Below are 20,936 nucleotides of genomic sequence, written 5' to 3'. Positions count from 1 at the left end.
CAAGTGAGAGATTGTTGGAACAATTTTGTAAGCTTACACAATTAATTGCATATGGACCCGTTATCTAATAAAGAATACAATAAGATGATATAATTAATTACAAGTTTCCAAAGTATTAAATAAATTGATATGTTCAATCTTATACGTAAAAACTAACCCAATTAATTCTTCTGTGATGGGCCGAAAACTGCTTAAGTTATACATATGGTCATGGTCCCAAGATATACAGAATAACACAAAATATATACAATACACATATTTTAGATATATCTCATTCTCTCATCTAAGGCAAAAATAAAATGATCGATTCTCTGTTGCGTTGGAAGATCCATAACTCCAACGCTAGATCAATCAATTGGTTCTGGTATACATTTATTATATTTTCTTATTTTTTGATAATTTGATATGAATTTTTGACTTGTTGTGATATATGGCTTCAGTCACATTATTTATATAATTTACTAAATATCTCACATTATATTCTTCCTTTATTATTTACAAGAAACATATCAATTTTTGTAGGATCCTTACTACATACCACCTATGAAATTCCAATCCTATAAAAGTATGATATATTTAGTCATATAAATTTTATTATATCAATTATAGTCATATAATTATATTTCGACGGACAAATCTATTCATTTTAATCAAAATTATATAATAAAATGGTCAAGACCATTGTTAAATTTTTATAATCTCATGGTTAATAAATCTTTTTGTGGCATGAACATATAATATAATTATACAAACTTAATTAACAATGACACTAGTAATCACCTGATTTTGACAAAAAGAATTAAAATCGATAGTTAGAACACGATTATATTGTTAGAGTAGATGCCTTGCAAGTCAACTGTTGACTAGGGATTTTATTGACTCAGTTGTAAAGAACAATCTTTATTTTAATATAATTCATTATTTCATGGTTTGTTATTTCTTTATCTGGATACCCATGATTTCAAACATATACTACAACAAAAATGACTTTTCGCAGCGCGCAAATTCACTTTCCGCGGCGCGCATTGCACGCTGCACAATTGTAAGCTGTTGAAACTGCAAGATTATCAACGGCGTGCGTATGCGCGCTGCGGTTAATATTATCAACGGCGTGCTTAACAGATAACATTATTAACGGCGTGCGTAGGTGCGCCGCGGATACTATTATCAACGGCGTGCCCATGCACGCCGCGGATACTATTATCAAGATTATCAACGGCGTGCGCATGCACGCACGCCGCGGATAATATTATCTGCAGCTGTGCTGTTAATATTCATATCCGCAGTATGCAAACAAATTCTATATCGTTCATTTGCAAGCCGATAAAATCAAATTCGTTAAAAAAAATCAATCGAATGGACACAAACAATAAACCAAAATTTTACAAAAAATTTAGTGTAAATTTAAGTTTAATCAACACAAAATTGATAAAAGTCATTGTTTTTCAGTATATGAAAACAGAAAGTCTGAAAATCCAAAGCAAGATAAGAAATCTGTAACAACGTCTAGCTGGTACATATATAACAATGATTAAACTTTCAATACACACAAATCAGTAGAATATGTATCAATCGCACAGTACTATAAATTTAGATAACCATGCGACTGTGCTTCCTATCGCGTCCTGGAGAAACTGCATTTCATCATTTGGTCGAATTAGGTCCACCTTCTCCACCAAAACCTTATCAACCCAAACTTTCCAACAAGATCTACCAAGAACAACGTGATGCACTTTTGTGTTTGGATCTGTGGATGCAATTCGACCTTCTGCCACAACTAATTCATCAGCACACCAATGAAGCAGCTTACATTTAGTATTAGCACGAATATCTCCAAGACTCACATTCCTCAAATTTGACTGTAAATAAACAATGAAAAGTTATTGATTCAACCGTGTTTATTTTTGTAACAATTTTGCGGTTTAAAATTACATAATTTAAAGATAATTACCTGAGAAACATGATCAAAATCACCATTTTTCTTGGCACCAATATCGATATCACCATTGCTACCAACTTCATTCCCGATACCACTACCAACACCACCACTAGCAACCTAATTTTACAATAAAATCGTGTCAAGCGATGTAATCATGATAATTCAACAGCATTTAAGTGTGTATATATACCAAGCATATTTTTTATATGTTGTTTTTACTAACCTGTTCTTGCTGATTTTGCTTATTCATACTTTGTAAAAACATGGACCTCATTTCTTGTATTTCTAGCTGATTTTGTTGCATTTGTTGTTGAAGGCTTTGTACCATAGTTTGAAGTTGTTGAACAGTTCCATTTTGTTTCACAGAAGCTCCAACTTTCGATGGTGTAACTCCGAAGCCCATTCCGCGCACTCTACCCCGAGCTTCCTTGCCAAACAAAAGGCTAATTGCATCATCAACGATGATCTGTTTGTTTAAGCTCGTCAATGTGCATCCTAATTAAAATACTTGAATGGAGATGTTAGAATACACAAGATATGTAATAGATCAAGACTAACAATATGAAACTAATTATACTCACTGTAAGTAAGGTTCAACTTCTGCAGTATTGAACAACACATATCGATGTGCAGCTTGTAACACGTGATCCTCTAAAATCTTTTCTTTCCCTTTACAAATTGGACGACCTTCTGATAATCCATATTCCAAATCATCGTTCCTATTAGAACGAACACCAATACTAGAAGCATTTTTTATATAAGCACTACAAAATGCCATTCGTTCTTCTACGAGGTAACACTCGGCTATGCAACCTTCTGGTCTTGCCCGGTTCTTCACATACCCTTTTAGTATTTTCATAAATCTAAATCACAAAGCAAAATTCACATGAAAGAAGTGTTGATAGCAAAATCTAAATCTTTTTATAATATAAAATTTGTCAAAAAGATTAATGATTATTTTATACCTTTCAAATGGATACATCCAACGGAATTGGACTGGCCCACACAAGCGAGCCTCGCTTGCTAAATGAATTGTCAAGTGAACCGAGATGGTAAAGAAAGCGGGTGGAAAATACCTTTCCAACATGCATAGAATTTCAGCAGTATTCTCCTCGAGTTGTTCTAAACGGTTCCTGTCTAATACTCTTTGACATAATTCATTGTAAAATGCACCCAACAAAAATATAGCATTGCGTGGACCTTTCGGTAGAAGATTTCTCAATGCTACTGATAGTAATTGTTGCATCAGAACATGACAATCATGAGATTTCAGCCCAATAAGCTTACGCTCTTCTACAGAAACACAGTTACCAATATTTGAGCTATATCCATCGGGTAACTTTATTTTCTTCAACCTAGAGCAAAATACATCCATTTCTTTTTTAGACAGTGTGTACGGGGCAGCAGGCAAATGATATTTATTTTCTCCTTTTTCTTGAGGATGTAATTCTTGTCTAATTTTTAAGTGTACCAAATCTTTTCGAGCATTCACACCATCTTTGGATTTTGTCTTCAGGTTTAACAATGTGCCTATGATATTCTCGCAGACATTCTTTTCAACATGCATCACATCTAAGTTATGACGTAGCAAGAGGACCTAAAGGTAACCATCAACAAGCTTCATAGTGTTAGTTCAGAGTTTTTCTAACATTTTAGGAACACAAAATAAAAAATTTGCAAAATCTAATGAATAGAGTACAAAATAACTTACACTCCAATATGGCAAATCGAAAAAAATTGACTTTTTCTTCCACCTTTGAACTGGCTTTTGTACCTCTTTTGAACTATCCTGCTTCTTCCTCTTTCTCCTCAAAGTGTTGATAGTCTCACCCTTTTGCTTTTTACCCCAGTCATTTTCAATATCTTTCAATGCATCGGCAATTTCTAACCCATTCAAAGGTCTAGGTTTCCCTTTACTCTCTTTTTTCCCATTAAACCACTTCTTTTTCTGACGAAATGGTTGATTACGTGCAAGCAATCTACTCTGGCCTATGTATGCAAACTTTCTACTATACTTAAGCCACATAGAACATATGTCTTCACCACATATTGGGCAACCGAGTTTCCCTTTTGTGACACATCCAGATAGGTTTCAATAAGCTGGAAAATCATTGATTGTCCACATCAAAATAGCTTTCAGATTGAACATTGACTTGCTAAATGCATCATACGCCTCCACACCGGTGTCCCACAACTCCTTCAAATCCTCCACAAGGGGTTCCAAGTATACATCTATATCATTTCCCGGTTGCTTCGGACCTGGAATCAGTAATGTCAACATAAGATTTTCCTTTGTCATGCACAACAATGGAGGAAGGTTATAATTGACCAAAATAACTGGCCAACAACTATATCTGGAACTAAGGTCACCAAAAGGGTTGAATCCATCTGTTGCAAGACCAAGGCGGAGATTTCTAGGATCTGATGCAAAATCAGGCCACTTATGATCTATCGTATCCCAAGCTACTGAATCAATTGGATAACGCATCATATGATCTTGACTTTTGTGTTTGGAATGCCAAATCAACTCTTCAGCCTTTTGTTTTGATGTAAACATCCTTTTCAGTCTTGGTATCACTGGAAAATACCGTAGGACCTTTTCAGGAACTCCTTTACAAACTTTGGTGGTGACTTTGTCTATCTTCCATCTTGAGGATCCACATTTTGGACACGAGTCCAGATCTTGAAGCTCCTTTCTAAATAGACAACAATCATTTGGGCAAGCATGAATCTTCCCATATCCTAAATCAAATGGTTTCAACAACTTTCTCATCGTGTAAACAGTTTCTGGAAGTGTGTTGTTTTCTGGAAGCATGTCACCTAAGATCTTAAGGAGCTCATTGAAACTATTGTCTGTGTGACCATTAGTAGACTTGTAATTGTATAGTGTGACGACTGCTGACAACTTTGTGTAAGATGTACAACCAGGGAAGAGAGGAGTTTCCGCATCTTTTAATAAATCAGCAAACTCATAATCTTTTGCCTCAGACATAGTGTGTCCAACCTCTTCTTCTGGCAGAAAAACATCTTTATATAAGTGATATGCCTCTCTACTTTCATTCTCTTTCTGAACTTCTCCTGAACTACCTTCAGCTTGAGATTGTGAGTTATAAGTTTCACCATGGAAGACCCAAATAGTGTAAGAAGGATCGAACCCCTTAATAATTAAGTGATCGTACACTTGGTCAAATTTCATATATTTCTTATTTTTACAACGCTTGCAAGGACATAAGATTACTTCACGTGTTTTTGCATAGTTCCTAGCTTGTGCTATAAATTTTTTTACCCCTTCTTCATACTCGGGTACAAGCCTAGAAGGCAGATGCATCCATTCCTTATCCATCTCGTGAACAAACCTTTTTCATTTGTATGAAATAATTATGAGATTTTATCAATACACACACGCACATATATACACGATGATAATTTAATTTATATTATATAATTACTTAGGTGTCACATGTTATCCCAAATTTTCTTTCCCAAAATATTCCAAACATTTTTATAAGAGAACACCACATAATAAATAAAAAAACTTAAATACAAAAAAACTTATTCATACATCATTATATTTTAAACAAATAAAAATCATTTTTACACACACACACAAAAATATATATTTATTTATTTATTGGAGGACTGCATACTCTTAATGAAAACTAAGTTAATTAACTTTTGCATTGCGCGTATATAATTCAATATATAAAGTACTGTTTTAATAATTATCACAAAATTTAATATTTAGTAATAATAAATGGTAAATTATAGATTATATTAAGTTGATAGAAACGAAATAACTTGCAGTGGGATATGTGATATTTGATAGATAAATAATAAATTTGAATAATATATTATTATAGATATCGTGTGCCTCCCCATGTTTCATTATAAATGAGAATAGAAGAACACAAAGGAAAAGGATTAAATCGTTTGATTTTATTTAATATCTCCAGTTGAGGAAATAATCAGACGTACCTGTTGTTGGATCTATTTGGGCTCCACAATAACCCTACACCTTCAATCTAGAATCTCTGAAAAAGAAAACAAAAGAAAAAAATCTCATTTCTCAGTAGTCAACAATCTATTCCATGCACTGAAAGATTAAAAATAGCAGTTTTGTTAATTCAGGTTGAAAGGGACTACTTTGATAAAGTGGATATCATTCAATACAACCAAAGCAGGAAACAGAACATAAATTTTGGGACTAAAAAATTGTAGATCAGTAGTCACATAATAAATATACCCGGACACTTTTTACCTCTTTTCATTATTGATCCACAATCGAGTTTCAGAGGACTAAAAATAGACATAAGAGCTAAACCTATTAAACTCATCCTGACATCCTCGATGCTTAGTTTGCTACCTTAGGATCTTGAGCATCATAAATATGAACACAAAGCACAAACCTTCTTTCTAAAATTCTTAATTTATTCATCAATATCATCTCACAAAGTACAGTTCTTACCATTGCAAATTGAAAGGAAAGACAAAGTGATGTCATGGTTGAGATAAATAATATAGAAGTCATAAAACACTAAACAACTCATATGTGTCTCAATGCAAAATGCATGGCTATGTCGGTTGAGATATCACAGCATTAAACACCAGAACAAATCCATACAAAATCTCTTCAAAGCTAGAAATACTAGAACATACCGTGGAGCATTGAATTCCAAATAATCTAGTGTGGTTGAAAATGCTATTGAATGCAGAAAAGGATTGAATCTGAGGATGCTCATTCAGGACACGAAGGTCTGTTTAACAATAAAAAGAGAAGTGAGTGACACCGAAGTAAACATAAGATATACCTATATTCTTCAATTCAAAAATGTATAGGGCAGTACACATGGTATCTATTCTCCCATTACATTCACACACAAAATTCAGTACCTCACAACAGCACTCATGCTAAGACAGATTACAGCTTTAAATTAAAGGTTCATTTCTCTTTCTCAGTCTTCTGACCTTGAAACCATGGGCGCAACAGCACCCCCCCAGAGATGCTTAGCAGGGTTCAAAGTGCCTCCACCAGTGCTTTTCAAGTTTGAATCAAGCTTTCCACGGCCTTATTTTGTAGTTTCCGACAAGGTGAACCAACGGTGACAGCGGAAGGAACGCCGCGCGCGAAGGGAGGACCGACGTGTTCTCTCGGGATCGCGNTTGGGGGAAAAGACGTGTTCGGTTATGAGATTCATTTGGGGATTTTAGGAGTTGATCGATGTTTAGTGAAATAAAAAGGGGCCTAATTTAGTTAGTAAATGGTTGAATATGAGTTGTCTAATTTATGGACCGAATTGGGAAATTTTTGATCCAGTTACGAGTCGATTCGGGTTAAAACTGGGACCACGGTCCAAATTTTAAAACGAATCGGTTAAGTTTGGTATTGGGCTCGAGTTTACATTTAGGAACGCTTGTAAATATGTTTTGGGATATTTTAAGGAATTTGGTAAGTTTCGGGTCAATTTTAGAGGTCCAGGAGTGAAATGATAATTTTTGGGTTCCAGGGCAAAAATGGTCATTTTGCACCCGGGGTGAGATTTTGGTCCTGACAGCGCCCTGAGCACAAATATATGATATTTTAAATGTTCGTGCATCATTTTCACGATTTTTACGCAATTATGATAAATACGTTGCATGCTTGGTTTAAAGGAAAAGTTACGCATATGCATGTTTTTATTAAGTGATGAAAATGATGATATTTTTGAAGGATGTGAATTGGTTGTGACTGACGATGTGTATGTATACGATGACATGAGATATGATGAGCTGAGGCCCGGGCTCAGTGGGCGGGTAATGCTGTCGCTGATGTCCCCCGCCGCCGGGTACCACGGTTTTTATAGATGGATCAATCGATAGAGCTGATACGATAGAGCTGATNTGGCGAGGTTGGGTATAGTTGCGACACATATAGGAGCCAGTGCATTGTAGTCGGGGATTCACCGCTCACCTACGGGTGTGGATATCCTATGTGATCTAATGTAATAATAGTGCATGGAATCTCTGGCCAGAGTATGAGATGTACTTTGAAGAAGNTGAGATTGAAAGGAGATAAACATTTTTATACGTTGACGATTTTAAGATTTTTATTCGTTTACGTTTAATTTTGGAAGAGTTTGGAAATTTTAAAACTGCGCTATTCTTATTGTCAAATACTTAAGATCATTTTTAAATGTTATTTCGAAATTGCGAAGCTTTTATTTTTTTTTAAAAAAATGTCCAGTAGAATTTTAAAAATGAGCGAGACGTTAAGGAAAATATTTGTTCACGAACTGCGTGGGCTTCGGTCAACTGCTGGGCCTCGAGCCAATGGTGTGGCAGTGGCACGCTTGTTAAACTCCTTTCACCTGAAAGCCCATTTTGACCTATTCGACTCGATTCTATCATTTTTTCAATGTGCTGTACTCGTTATCAGGATAAGTTTTCTAGTTAAATGGAAATCTCTTTCGCTTAAAAAATGACATATTTATAATCAAGATTTTTCGAAAGCTTGTTAGAATAATTATTATTTTTATTAAATATCATATTTCATTTTTAACTTTTTAACCTTCCTACATGTATAAAATCTCAGCATTATCACATCAAGAATCAGTTTTACATCCTTGCTCCTTTCCTCTATGTTCGAGTTTGAATTTGGTTCAAAGTTCGAATAGATTTTCGGCAGAGGTCAGTATCTATTTGACCGTCCAGCGGGAAATCTTTGTCTTTGAGGTAGCAAGGAACAAGAAAATGCAGCACATTATCTCCTGCATCTGTGCGATGAAGCTTATGAGACGTGACTGCTAAGTCATTCTACCATGTGTTATTTCAGCACTTGTTCATGTCAGTCATAAGCTAGATGATGTTGAGGTTGTCAGAGACTTTCATAGTGTCTTTCCAGAGAACGTTTCTGGCATTCCACCTAACCAAGAGGTGGAATTTTCTATTGAGTTGATGCCGAGCACTGAGCCAATTTCTAAGACACCCTATCGATTAGCACCCGTCGAAATGAAAGAGTTAAGAATCAAATTCAAGAATTATTGGACAACGGTTTTATTCACCCGAGTTGTTATTCATGGGGCGCACCGGTATTATTTGTGAATAAAAATGATGGAAGTACGAGACTCTGCATTGAATATATAGAGCTGAACAGAGTCACTATCAAGAACAAGTATCCCTTGCCTAGAATTGATGATTTATTTGATCAACTGTAAGGATCATCGATTTTCTCAAAGATAGATTGTTGGAACATTTCATGTTCGCAATCTTGATTTTAATGTTAACAAAACTTGTTATTTTGTTTCTAATGATTTATCAAAGTGCGCAAGAAACTGTAACTGATCAGGCTTCGAAATGATCAGTTAACCGAGCCAAAACTGAAACTTTTGAGAAGCAAACTGAAAGTTCTAATTGATTGCCCAAACTGAATCAGTCCAACTGAAGTATCAAAGACCAGTTCAACTGATTGTCTAGCTGACAGGTAGTTCAGCAGAAGACCTTCAAAAGCCCGACCAGCTGATGAAGTGCTCAACTGATGATGAAACGACCTCGATTTTTTTTCTCTAATCTTAAATCATAAATTCTAAATACCTAAATAAAATAATTCAACCATAATCATGAATCATAATAATTTAACAATTTAAATCTCAAGTGCATAAAATAAAATCCTAGTCATCGACTAATCAAAATTCCTAAATTGACATTTAAAAATATCAACTAACAATAAAGCATAAAAATATCTCTAATAAAATCATTAACATAAATTCTTAAATAATAAATCTATAAAACTAGTGCGGAAACATAAAAGTCCTCGGGTGTGTATTGATGCACTCGATCCACTCAAGCGTCAGCGCCTCCCATAAATCATCAAATCCTGCATCATACAAACCTAGTGAGTCTAATGACTCAGCACGTTCTAAACATGGATAGCAAATAATACATATACACTCACATTCATTTAAAAATCATATTTTTATTTAAAATAGCTTTTGAAAATAAATAAACCATTTTAAAATCTTTTAAAAATCATTTAAGCATAATTAAATCATAAATAGAAAAATCATTTTAAAATAACTTTAAGCATAAATAAATCATTTTAAAAATAGCTTTAATCTTCATCATAAATCATATATCATAAAAATCATTTTTATCATAAACTTCCAATCATATATCATTTTGGGTGAAGTTTGATCTTTGAAAGGGACTAGCTTTTATCCTCGGCCGACTGATCAGTCTTCAGCTCCACATGGTCCATGGGGGTGTGCACTAGGCTCCACCGTGGAAGTACGATCGTCGAGGTTCCTTCGGAGGCCTTTTCCCATAGATAGGTTCCCTCTGGGGTCTTTTCCCATAAATGGGTTCTCTCGGGGGACTTTTCCCGTAAATGGGTTCCCTCTGGGGCCTTTTTCCCTCACGTTATCCCCACAAAATCATATATCATAAATCATATATTTTGTCACAGTCAATTTACATCCCTCAAAATATTTTTCATTTCATTTAAAATCATAAAATAGCACAGCTTTCCAAAAATAGCATTTTAAACAGTATAAAGTGCACAGCTTTACCATAAATCGTAAAAATACATTTTATCATCAAAATCATCATTTTAAATCATATAATATCATTTAACATGCGTTATGATCCTTCGGGACGCTGCCAAGCATTTTCGTATTTTCTTAAGTGTAAAAAGACCGTTTTGCCTATGTACGTAAAAATTCTCAAATTTATCTTTTTCTCACTTTTAATGATATGAGATTATTCTAAATAATTATTTAAGCTTAAATATAATTTTACATAATTTTAGGAAGCATTAAACTAGGCTTTTCAATTAATTCTTTAATTAGCGTTTCGTGCGACGATAAAATCCCGGATAAATCCAAAACTCATTATTTTGATCTCAAATTTTAAACATAGCATTTTTATTATTTATTTTACCCTTCCAAGTCATGAGCCACACCTGTGGACCCATCGATTCAATTTTTGTTCTTAAATTCGAAATATTGACACCTAATCGAAACCACCGAGCCATCTTCCAATTTACTCGAGCCACGCCTTAGCCACCTCGAGCCAAACCCTAGCCAACCCACCTAGACACCCTCTTGACCAAGCCCAGCCCAAAGAACCAGCCCTGTCCCGCTCAACAACCTACTGAACCTTGCCCCAAAACCTGCGCACAAGCTGTTAGTTCTCCCAAGACCAGCTAGCATGGGCTCTTCCATCACCGAGCCCAGCACACCCTAACCATCCTTGGACCATGTATAGACCATACCCAGACCAGCCCAAGCCCTGGACCGAAGCAGCGAAGCACATAAATCAGAAGACACAAGCTGCGCGCGTTCCTTTGCTGCCTGCGCTTCCTCACGTTTTGTTCAACCAGCAGCGAGCCCACTACTCCAGCCCCTGACCCTGCCCCTGACCATCATTCTAGGACCCTGATGGACCACCTAGCCCAGCCCCAAACCGAGCCCCAGTTCCCTTTACACCAGCTGAACGCGAAAAGGCTTGGGGAGAGTCCTAGCTTTCGTGGACTCTTCCCCAGCATGAACCACGAGCCCTAGCCCTCCTAGGACTCTACCTAGGACCTAACCATGACCCCTAGGACCCAACCTCCACACCTGGTCGAGCCCCAAGTGCCCATGCAACACAAACAATCCATGAACCTTGAACAAGCCAACCAAAAACCCACGGCCCTTCTTGATAAATCCTACGGTTTCCAGCCTAAATTCTCTTCAATATTTATCATGTTTTGCCCATAATTTATCATATTTTATCATGTATTGACAACGTGTCCGTTGGAATCAAAAACGATTTTTAAATAAACGTAAAATTGTCGCGTTTTTGAAAATATACGCTCTACCGTAAAAATAATCCAACCATCATATTTTTCATGCATAACCAATTAAATCAAGCATATTATTATTTGTATGATGTTAAAAGGGTTTGGAAAATGTGCCTTTGCGTTTATAACGCTCAAATATACGATCTTCGGCGAGGGTGCGATGTTGGACGACCGGACGACGAAGAACACAAGCCTTTTTCTTTTCTCCCAAGTTTTCAAAATTGTGGTGTGTGCTTTGAGGTGTACACGGCTGCTGATGGAGAGTTTATGAGGTTTAGAATACCTAAATTACTTATTTATAATTAATTAACATGTTAATGGGCTTTGGTTTTGGGCTTGCATGCTTCAGGGTAATTGGGCCTACTTAAATTAATTAAATTTGGCCCAATAACACTTAATTAATTAAATAATAAAAGTTTATAAAATTAGTTTCCATAAAATAATATTTTTGATCTTTTAAAATTCTTTGTTTGCCCAAAACCGGTTTCTCGGGAAAAATCGAGCTCGATTCGTAAAATCATTCGAACTCCAACATTTTTAGAAAAATTAAATCATTTTTAAATCATATTAGGAAGTCTTGCCATTATAAAAGTACATATTCTTGTCCTGGTCGTCCCCGGTCTTTTTTTCCCTGCCTATTATCGAATATTCGGGTAAAATCCTTAATTTCATGCAATCATGTCATATTATCATTTAATCATGAAATCATGCATTTAATCATGTAATAAACATCATGCTAGCATTTAAAAGCAATTAAATAAAACAATTAAGCAATTAAAAATAATTTTGCATGCATGCGGTTTACGTGGACTGATTTTTCGGACGTTACAGATGAAGAGCCCAGCTGACCAGTTCAACTGAAAGAGGTGAAATCAAATCAGCTGACGAGTCAACTAATTTCACCAGCTCAACTGAAGATCAATTCAGATGACCAGTTAGGAGTATCTGTTAGGAATCAATCAGTTGTAGATCAAGACAAGCTTATCCAAGTGGATTCCAGCTACTCACAACGATACAAAAGTAACTGTACGATCAAGGTACAATAATGGACGTTGCAGCAATACTTAAAGACAAAAAGTTCCAGAATGAATGTCGAAAAAGTCGAGACACAAATCTTAAGGAATGCATTTAAGCTGCAACGGATACAATTATTGAGTCTCACTGTACGATCAGTTTCTCATCTATAAATAGAAGATCAGTGAAGACCAACAATATAGAACGAGTGTGTGAAGAAGAGAGGGCACACTTAAAAATCTTATCAGCTTAATATAGAAGCCCTATTTCCCTCAGTGTGTGAGAACACCTTCGTGTGATATTCATTGTTCAGTTCTCACACACGCACACACAATCACTCACATATATCACAGAGTTGAGCTTATTGAATAGCTGAGTGAGTTTTGTACAAAGACAATAAACTTGTGTATATTGTCTTCACACACAGACGTTAAACAAGTGTTGGCTCGAAGGTTCTACCTTCAGTCTAGATTAGGAGTTCACTTAAGAAATAGAGTAAGTCCTAAGCCGAGTGGGTTTGTACAAATCATTGTATAGATCAAAGTCTTCTAGTGTATCCTACCCGAGGAGGTAGAAGGGGTGACGTAGGAGCAGTTGAAGTCTCCGAACATCCATAAACATATCCTGTGTTATTTAACTGTTTAACTATTGTTTTCAAACTGATTTGATCAGTTAGAGCATCCGTCAGTTCAATTTTTACCATAATTGAAATGATATGTGCCAGAACTGATTCCCATTACTTTCAGTTATATATCATTTTTTCTTAACGAATGATTACTTCGAGTGTTTTTCGCTTGATTTATAATCTAACTCGATTTAATTCATCGGTGTAAACATTCTTAGAACACGAGCTATTGAAGCTCATGGAGAATATTGTGTTTGAAGCATCTTCAAGGGTGTCGAACCGATCCTTCAATTGGTATTAGAGTTAGCTGTTCTAAGAAGGGCATTTGAAAATTGATTTTTAAATTGTGTTTTAAAATGATAGTTAAATTGAATTTCAAAATCCTCTTAAAAATTTTATATGAGCTTACCGTGGGAAGAGAGAAGATTGTTGGCTCTGCAACTAACATTGTCGCCACTTCTCTCGACTGCGGATTTTGTTATTTTAGCAACTTGCAGAGTGTTCATGTGGGGACCCAGACGCTAACTCATTCTTTTCAATCATCATTGGGATTAAGTAGATCAATTACATAATCTAGGTCGAAATTTTTTTTAAAAGGCCAGCACAACATACACAAGTGTTGAAAAGATTACAACATGATATACTCTAATTTATTCAAAGTACAAGATCAAGTGCAATATCTACAACAAGATCCAAAATATAAAACTTGTTCAACTAAAGTCATACAACTAGTGTTTATTAATCACAATCACATGTCTAGTGATAAACAACCAGTTTTTCTTCCAATCAAGCCCGGATCACCACTTTATGTTCACTCGTTTAAGCTCTTCTAGACCCTGATCCTGTCCCACCTGTTGTCATGCACACATACAAACACAACAACAGCCGGATACTCCGGTGAGAAACATGTTTCCCAGTATAAACAATGTATACATGCATTTCATGCAGTCATATACAAAAGCATATAACATTTTAAAACATAATATGCACCGTAATCTATAAAAACATTAAGCGATACGAATCGGTATATCAAACTCTTAAACACTTACTTTTTGACTCGACTCTTATCTAGTCTAGAGATCCCGGTTTGAATAAGAACGTAACAAGTCTCCCACCTACTCTCCCATTCGAGGTGGCGGTACGTTCTTATTCCCGGACTTCGGTCCACTATATCGAGTCTTTACAATAGGAGTCGATCTTCTCCTAAGCGCATCGATATAAACCAAACGTCCAGTGACTTGGCACCTCTGCCAAAGACTCTTTTACTATATCTATTGTCTAGTCCATGCCTTTCTATAATCTCAATAGAACAAGCATATACATGCAAAGAATTCAAATATATCAACACGATAACAAATAAGTATATGGTTTTGAGAAACTCAAGTTATCTCTTTCTCGAGTTATCTCTCCCGGTTTAACATTGATTTATACCTTTCTGTTCTCGGTGTTCGGTTAGATGAAATCAAGCTCACTCTTGATCGATAACCTTTCGTTCTTCAACGTATAATAGCTAAGAACCCTCGCTCGTTCTTCTATCGATTTCGATGTTGAGTTTTCAAGTTCGACACCGTCGATACCGATCTGGAATGACATTATCGCAAGACACAATATCAATACACAACTCAATTCAAAGCAACTTGATTCAATCAAATTCAATCTAAAAACATTTCGACGGCATAACGGCACAATCTCGAGATCCCGGCAACTCAAGTATCAATAGACAGTGATCAAAAACTCATAATCATCAACAATTCTAAGCCACAACTCCAAAAATCTGTACAAGTTCATTCAAATATGCTGGAAAATAAATAACAATTGCATACGGTATCCGTTCTTCGATCCGATTTCGATTATAAATTCACTACAAGCTCATGAACACATAATACCAAGAAACTATGATTTCTCCGACCCCGTATTTTCAAATCGTGCAGGAAATGAAGAAAACTTACATCCCTTCGAATCCCTTGACGAGAGAAGCACGGAACTAAGCTCGAATCGAAAATCGGATGGCCGGATCTTGCAAAATCACAAGGCTAAGCTATGAATAAACTTTGAGGATTTTCCATGGAGCTCTCCGTTTTCTTGCTGTAACTTCTGAATTGGAAATGAAGAAGAAGCTTATCTATTTATTGCATGGCAAGACATGTGTCATTTTTTTTCATGCTTAACTGCTCGCGCATATGCGCGTCCACTACTAGCGCATGTGCGCGAGACCTACTGTCTCGGCACTTGGCTATGTCACATGCTCGCGCATATGCGCGAGGTATTCTGCCTCCACGCTTGACTGCTCGCGCATATGCGTGCCTCTCCTCCGCGCATATGCGCGACAAGTTCTGTGCGCGACAAGTTCTGTCCTCCACATGCTTTTCCACTTAATCTCACTAATTGCACTTTAGCCCTTTACATCTTCATTATTTGCAATTCTGTCAATTAATTAATATCTGATTACAGTGATATAATCTCAGGGCTTACAATTCTCCCCCTCTAAGACACGATTTCGTCCTCGAAATCACAGGCAATCAAATCATATAAGATACAAAGACATAACAGAAGCTAAATACAAACTCACATCATTGAAACAACTCTGGAAATTTCTGTCTCATATCTGATTCGGTCTCCCAGGTAGCTTCTTCAATGCCATGACGACTCCAGTGAACTTTCACAAGCGGAATAGTTTTCGTTTTGAGCTGTTTTTCTTTACGGTCGAGAATCTGAAGTGGCTTTTCAAAATAACTCAGAGTTTCATCGAGTTCGGCCTCATCGGGCTGAAGAATATGAGAATCGTTAGGAAGATATTTCCGTAGCATAGATACATGAAATACGTCATGTATTCCAGATAGAGACGGAGGAAGAGCAAGTTGATATGCACGATTACTGATCTTTTCAAGAATCTTATACGGACCGATATAACGTGGAGACAACTTCCCTATTTTTCCAAATCTGACAACGCCTCTGAAAGGAGAAATCTTCATAAATACTCTGACTCCTTGCTCAAATTCTAACGGTCGACGTCTCACATTTGCATATTTGGCCTGTCTATCCTGAGCTGTCTTCATTCTCTGCTGAATCATCTTTACTTTCTCGGTCATATCTTGAATCATGTCAGGCCCAATCTCAGGTACCTCGGAGATATCGTCCCAATAAAGTGGAGATCTGCATTTCTTACCGTACAACGCTTCAAACGGGGCCATCTCTATACTCGTCTGATAGCTGTTGTTGTAGGAGAACTCACAAAGTGGTAAAAAATCTTGCCAACTAGTGCCAACGTCTAGCACTACAGCTCTAAGCATATCCTCTAATGTCTGGATAGTCCTCTCTGATTGTCCGTCTGTCTGAGGATGATATGTAGTACTCAAATGTAATCTCGTACCTAGAGCTTCTTGAAACTGTGCCAAAAGTGCGAAGTAAATCAAGGATCACGATCTGATACAATGGACTTTGGCATGCCATGTAATCTAACCACTTCTCTGACATAAATCTCCGCCATCTGATCATGTCTGTATGTCATTCGATAAGGAATGAAACACGCTGATTTGGTCAATCTGTCAATAACGACCCAAATCGCATCACAACCTCGGGATGATCGTGGTAGTTTTGTCACAAAATCCATGGAAATGTGATGTCATTTCCATTCTGGAAAAGATAAGCTATGCAGTAGACCTCCTGGTTTCTTTCTTTCTGCTTTCACCTGTTGGCAATTCAAACATTTGGACACAAAATCTGCGATATCTGTTTTCATCTGTTTCCACCAAAACTGTTTCTTCAGATTATTGTACATCTTTCTACCACCAAGATGAATACTAAAACGACTACAATGTGCTTCTGTCAAAATCTGTTGTCTCAAATCTGAAACATCTGGCACAACAAGACGATTATTCACATATAACACATCATCACGAACCTGATATTCGGATTGATGTCCTGATCTTACCATCGCAATCGAATTCTGAGTATTCTGATCAACTTTATATGATTCTTTAATTCCTACAATCAACTCTGGTTCAACTTGAATGGTACAAAGCCTCAGGGGTTTACAATCTGTCTCAAATACTAAACCAGAAAGACGACAAGCTTCAATCAAACTCGAGACACCAATCGTCGATAAGGATAAAGAACATACCTTTCGACTCAGTGCATCAGCTGCTGCATTTGATTTCCCCGGGTAGTATTTGATTTCACAATAAAAAGCTTTCAGCAAATCAAGCCATCTTCGTTGCCTCATATTCAGTTCAGACTGTGTAAATAGATATTTCAAGCTTTTGTGATCAGAATAAATCTCGAACTTCTCACCATATAGGTAGTGTCGACAGATCTTCAATGCAAACACGATGGCAGCCAATTCAAGATCATGAATCGGATAGCGAGTCTCATGTGGCTTTAATTGTCTCGAGGCATAAGCAATCATATGTCCCCGCTGCATCAACACACAACCTAGTTCCCTGTGAGAAGCATCACAATAAACAACAAAATCACCAGTACCTGATGGAATAGTCAACACCGGAGCACTGGTTAATCTTTTCTTCAACTCCAGAAAACTGGATTCACATGCCTCTGACCAAACAAAAGGTGCATTCTTCTGAGTCAGCTGAGTAATCGGCTTAGTAATACTGAAGAAATCTTTGATAAATCGACGATAATAGCCCGCTAAACCCATAAAACTGTGTATCTCTGGCACTGATTTTGGTCTAGGCCAATTGATCACAGCCTCAACTTTGCTAGGATCAACAGAAATACCATCTCTCGATACAATGTACCCCAGAAATACAACTTGTTTCAGCCGAAATTCACATTTCGATAACTTGGCATATAATTTCTCAGCTCTCAGAGTTCTCAATACATTCTCGGATGTTCAGCATGATCAGTCAGATTCTTCCAATAAATCAGAATATCATCAATAAAAATAATCACAAAATCATCAAGATATTTCTGATATATACGGTTCATCAAACCCATAAATATAGCTGGAGCATTCGTTAAACCAAACGGCATGACTATAAACTCATAGTGACCATACCTGGTTCTGAAAGCTCTTTTCGAGATATCAGAATCTCTGATTCTCAACTAATGATATCCAGATCTCAGATCGATCTTGGATTAAACAGAAGAACCCTGCAACTGATCAAATAAGTCATCAATACGAGGCAAAGGGTATTTATTCTTTACTGTCGCCTTGTTCAATTGCCGATAATCAATGCAGAGTCTCATTGAACCGTCTTTCTTTATGACAAACAGTACTGGAGCACCCCAAGGAGAAACACTCGGTCTGATGTAACCTTTGTCTATTAAATCCTCTAACTGTTCTTTCAATTCTTTCAGTTCAACTGGTGCCATTCTGTATGGAGTTTTAGAAATAGGTACTGTACCTGGTATCAGTTCAATGCTGAAATCTATCTCTCGAACTGGAGGCAAACCCGGAATCTCATCTGGGAAGATGTCAGCAAACTCACATACCACTGGCAAATCTGCCAATGAAGGACTCGACTTCAGTACATCTACTGAATACAAGGAATCCTTCTACTCCTTTCTGTAATAATCGAGTCATAGACAAAATAGGTATCAAAGGAATTCGAGCTTTATAACCCTTACCGTAAAATTTCCATTCATCAGCCATCTCTGGTCTGAATCGTACAATTTTCTGGAAACAATCTACGGTAGCTCTGTACTTGGTCAGCATATCAAGACAAATAATGCAGTCAAAATCAGACAAACCGAGTACAATACAATCTAACTCTATTTCATTACCATCATACTGCAGCATACAATGTCTAACAGAATTCATTGATATAAGACCTCTCCCCAAAGGTGAAGAGACATATACTACAGCAGATAGAGACTCAACAGGCAAAGCATGCATCAATACAAATCGCTCAGAGATAAATGTATGAGATGCACCCGTATCTATCAACACATAAGCAGGATAACCACAAAGAGAACAGTTACCTGCAACTATATCATCAGGTGCTTCCTGGGCCTGTTCCTCGGTCAAGGCAAACACTCTGGCCTGCTGTCTCGGAGGTTGGCTAACAGTCTGGCTTCCTCCTGGCCTTGGCTGTGACTGGGCAGTTGATGGCTGGAAAGAGTGAACAGTAGATGATCGTCTATCGGTCTGAGCCACTGTTCCAGATGATTCCGCTCCTTGGGATCGTTGAGAACCTCGTTGTGGACTAACTCTGGCAAAGTGTCCCGGTTGTCGACAGATGTTGCAACTACCAAGCACTCCTTGGCATTGCTCTGTTGGATGTCTTCCTCCACATGTTCTGCAATAGACCCCTGTATAACTCTGTTTCTGGCCAGTCTGTCGTGAATCACTGGAGCTAGATGAACTACTTCCAGACTTCTTAAACTGTTTCCCTCTGGCTTTTATATTATCCTTCTTCCCACTGCTTCTACCGCCACTATCAAATCTGGGAGGAGGTTGCTGGAACTGAGCTGGAGGTTGTTGCTTTCTCTATGTCTGAGCAACATACGAAGTTCCTCGCTGTTTGATCAAGCCTGCTTCAGCTCCCTTTGCTCTGTTCAAAGCATCAGCACCATATTTACCTGTGTAAAAATCTCAAGATTCAATCTATTGATGAATTGATTAGCTACAACTTCATCATTCTCATCCACATGAGGAGCAAAACGGAGCAAAGTAGAGAATTTGGCCACATATTCTATAATATTCAGATGACTTTGTCTCAGATTAGCAAACTCTGCACCCTTGTCTTTTCTGTACGATACTGGAAAGAATCGTTGATAAAATTCAGCTTTGAAGATCTTCCACGTAATCATCGTACCTCGCTGTTCCAAAGCTCTCTTGGTTGTGAGCCACCAACTCTTCGCAACCTCGTGTAACTGGTGCCCAATAAGTTTAACTCTCCGCTCATCTGTATAATCAAGCGAATCAAACAACATCTCAATATCATCGAGCCATCTCTCGCAGTCGATAGACGTCTCAGTGTCTTTCAAAGTCGGCGGTTTGAATGACTGAAATCTCTTTAAGAGTGTTTCCATAGGTGTCACTGTAACATCCATCGGATTATTTGACGTACTACCCTGTTCTGGGGCTCTTCGAGGAGGCATATCTGATTATCAAAATAGTTAGTAATCAAATCTAGTAAATCTGTCTCAGTCCTCCTCCGATCATCATACCTCTGATCAAGAATCGGTTCTGATTCATTCTCCAATAGTACACATTTCCAATCAAATCATATAATTAGGTAAACTTCTAAAGCAATAAAACATTCTTTCATACTAGCACGAAAAGTATGCAAATCAACATTACTATACATCATATGCTAGCACTCTAGAAGCAAGAAAGAAGACTCAATCTACCCCGCTCACTCGCTTCTATTTCAGTCTAAGGGACCTACAACTCTGTTTCTATCTCAGTCTTAGGGACCTACAGCTCTGATACTACCTGTTGTGGGGACCCGGACGCTAACTCATTCTTTTCAATCATCATTGGGATTAAGTAAATCAATTACATAATCTAGGTCGAAATTTTTTTTAGAAGGCGAGCACATCATACATTAGTGCTGAAAAGATTACAACAAGATATACTC

General features: G+C 37.1%; 2 protein-coding genes across 3 annotated transcripts; both read right to left on the bottom strand.

The window, feature by feature from the left end:
* Positions 1-1,511: 1,511 nt before the first annotated feature.
* LOC140967099 (uncharacterized) lies at positions 1,512-3,965 on the bottom strand. 2 transcript variants are annotated; one of them, XM_073427485.1, is made up of 6 exons: positions 3,651-3,965; positions 2,905-3,536; positions 2,521-2,802; positions 2,163-2,434; positions 1,952-2,056; positions 1,512-1,859 (listed from the first exon to the last, which is right to left on the bottom strand). In XM_073427485.1, exons 1-4 carry the CDS (start codon positions 3,963-3,965, stop codon positions 2,395-2,397), a joined length of 1,269 nt encoding a protein of 422 aa, XP_073283586.1. In that variant the 3' UTR covers positions 1,512-1,859; positions 1,952-2,056; positions 2,163-2,394. The 2 variants fall into 2 exon arrangements, with proteins under 2 accessions (XP_073283586.1, XP_073283595.1); XM_073427494.1 differs by having other exon boundaries at positions 2,265-2,434.
* Positions 3,966-4,031: 66 nt separating this feature from the next.
* LOC140956710 (uncharacterized) lies at positions 4,032-5,282 on the bottom strand. The gene has a single exon (XM_073413566.1). The coding sequence runs from the start codon at positions 5,280-5,282 to the stop codon at positions 4,032-4,034; it is 1,251 nt and encodes a 416-aa protein (XP_073269667.1).
* Positions 5,283-20,936: the final 15,654 nt, after the last annotated feature.

Source organism: Primulina huaijiensis, chromosome 2 (assembly GCF_012295235.1).
Source record: "Primulina huaijiensis isolate GDHJ02 chromosome 2, ASM1229523v2, whole genome shotgun sequence".
Taxonomy (NCBI): Eukaryota; Viridiplantae; Streptophyta; class Magnoliopsida; order Lamiales; family Gesneriaceae; genus Primulina; species Primulina huaijiensis.
Note: the sequence above shows the minus strand (reverse complement) of the source record. Positions and strands in the feature narration are given on the sequence as shown.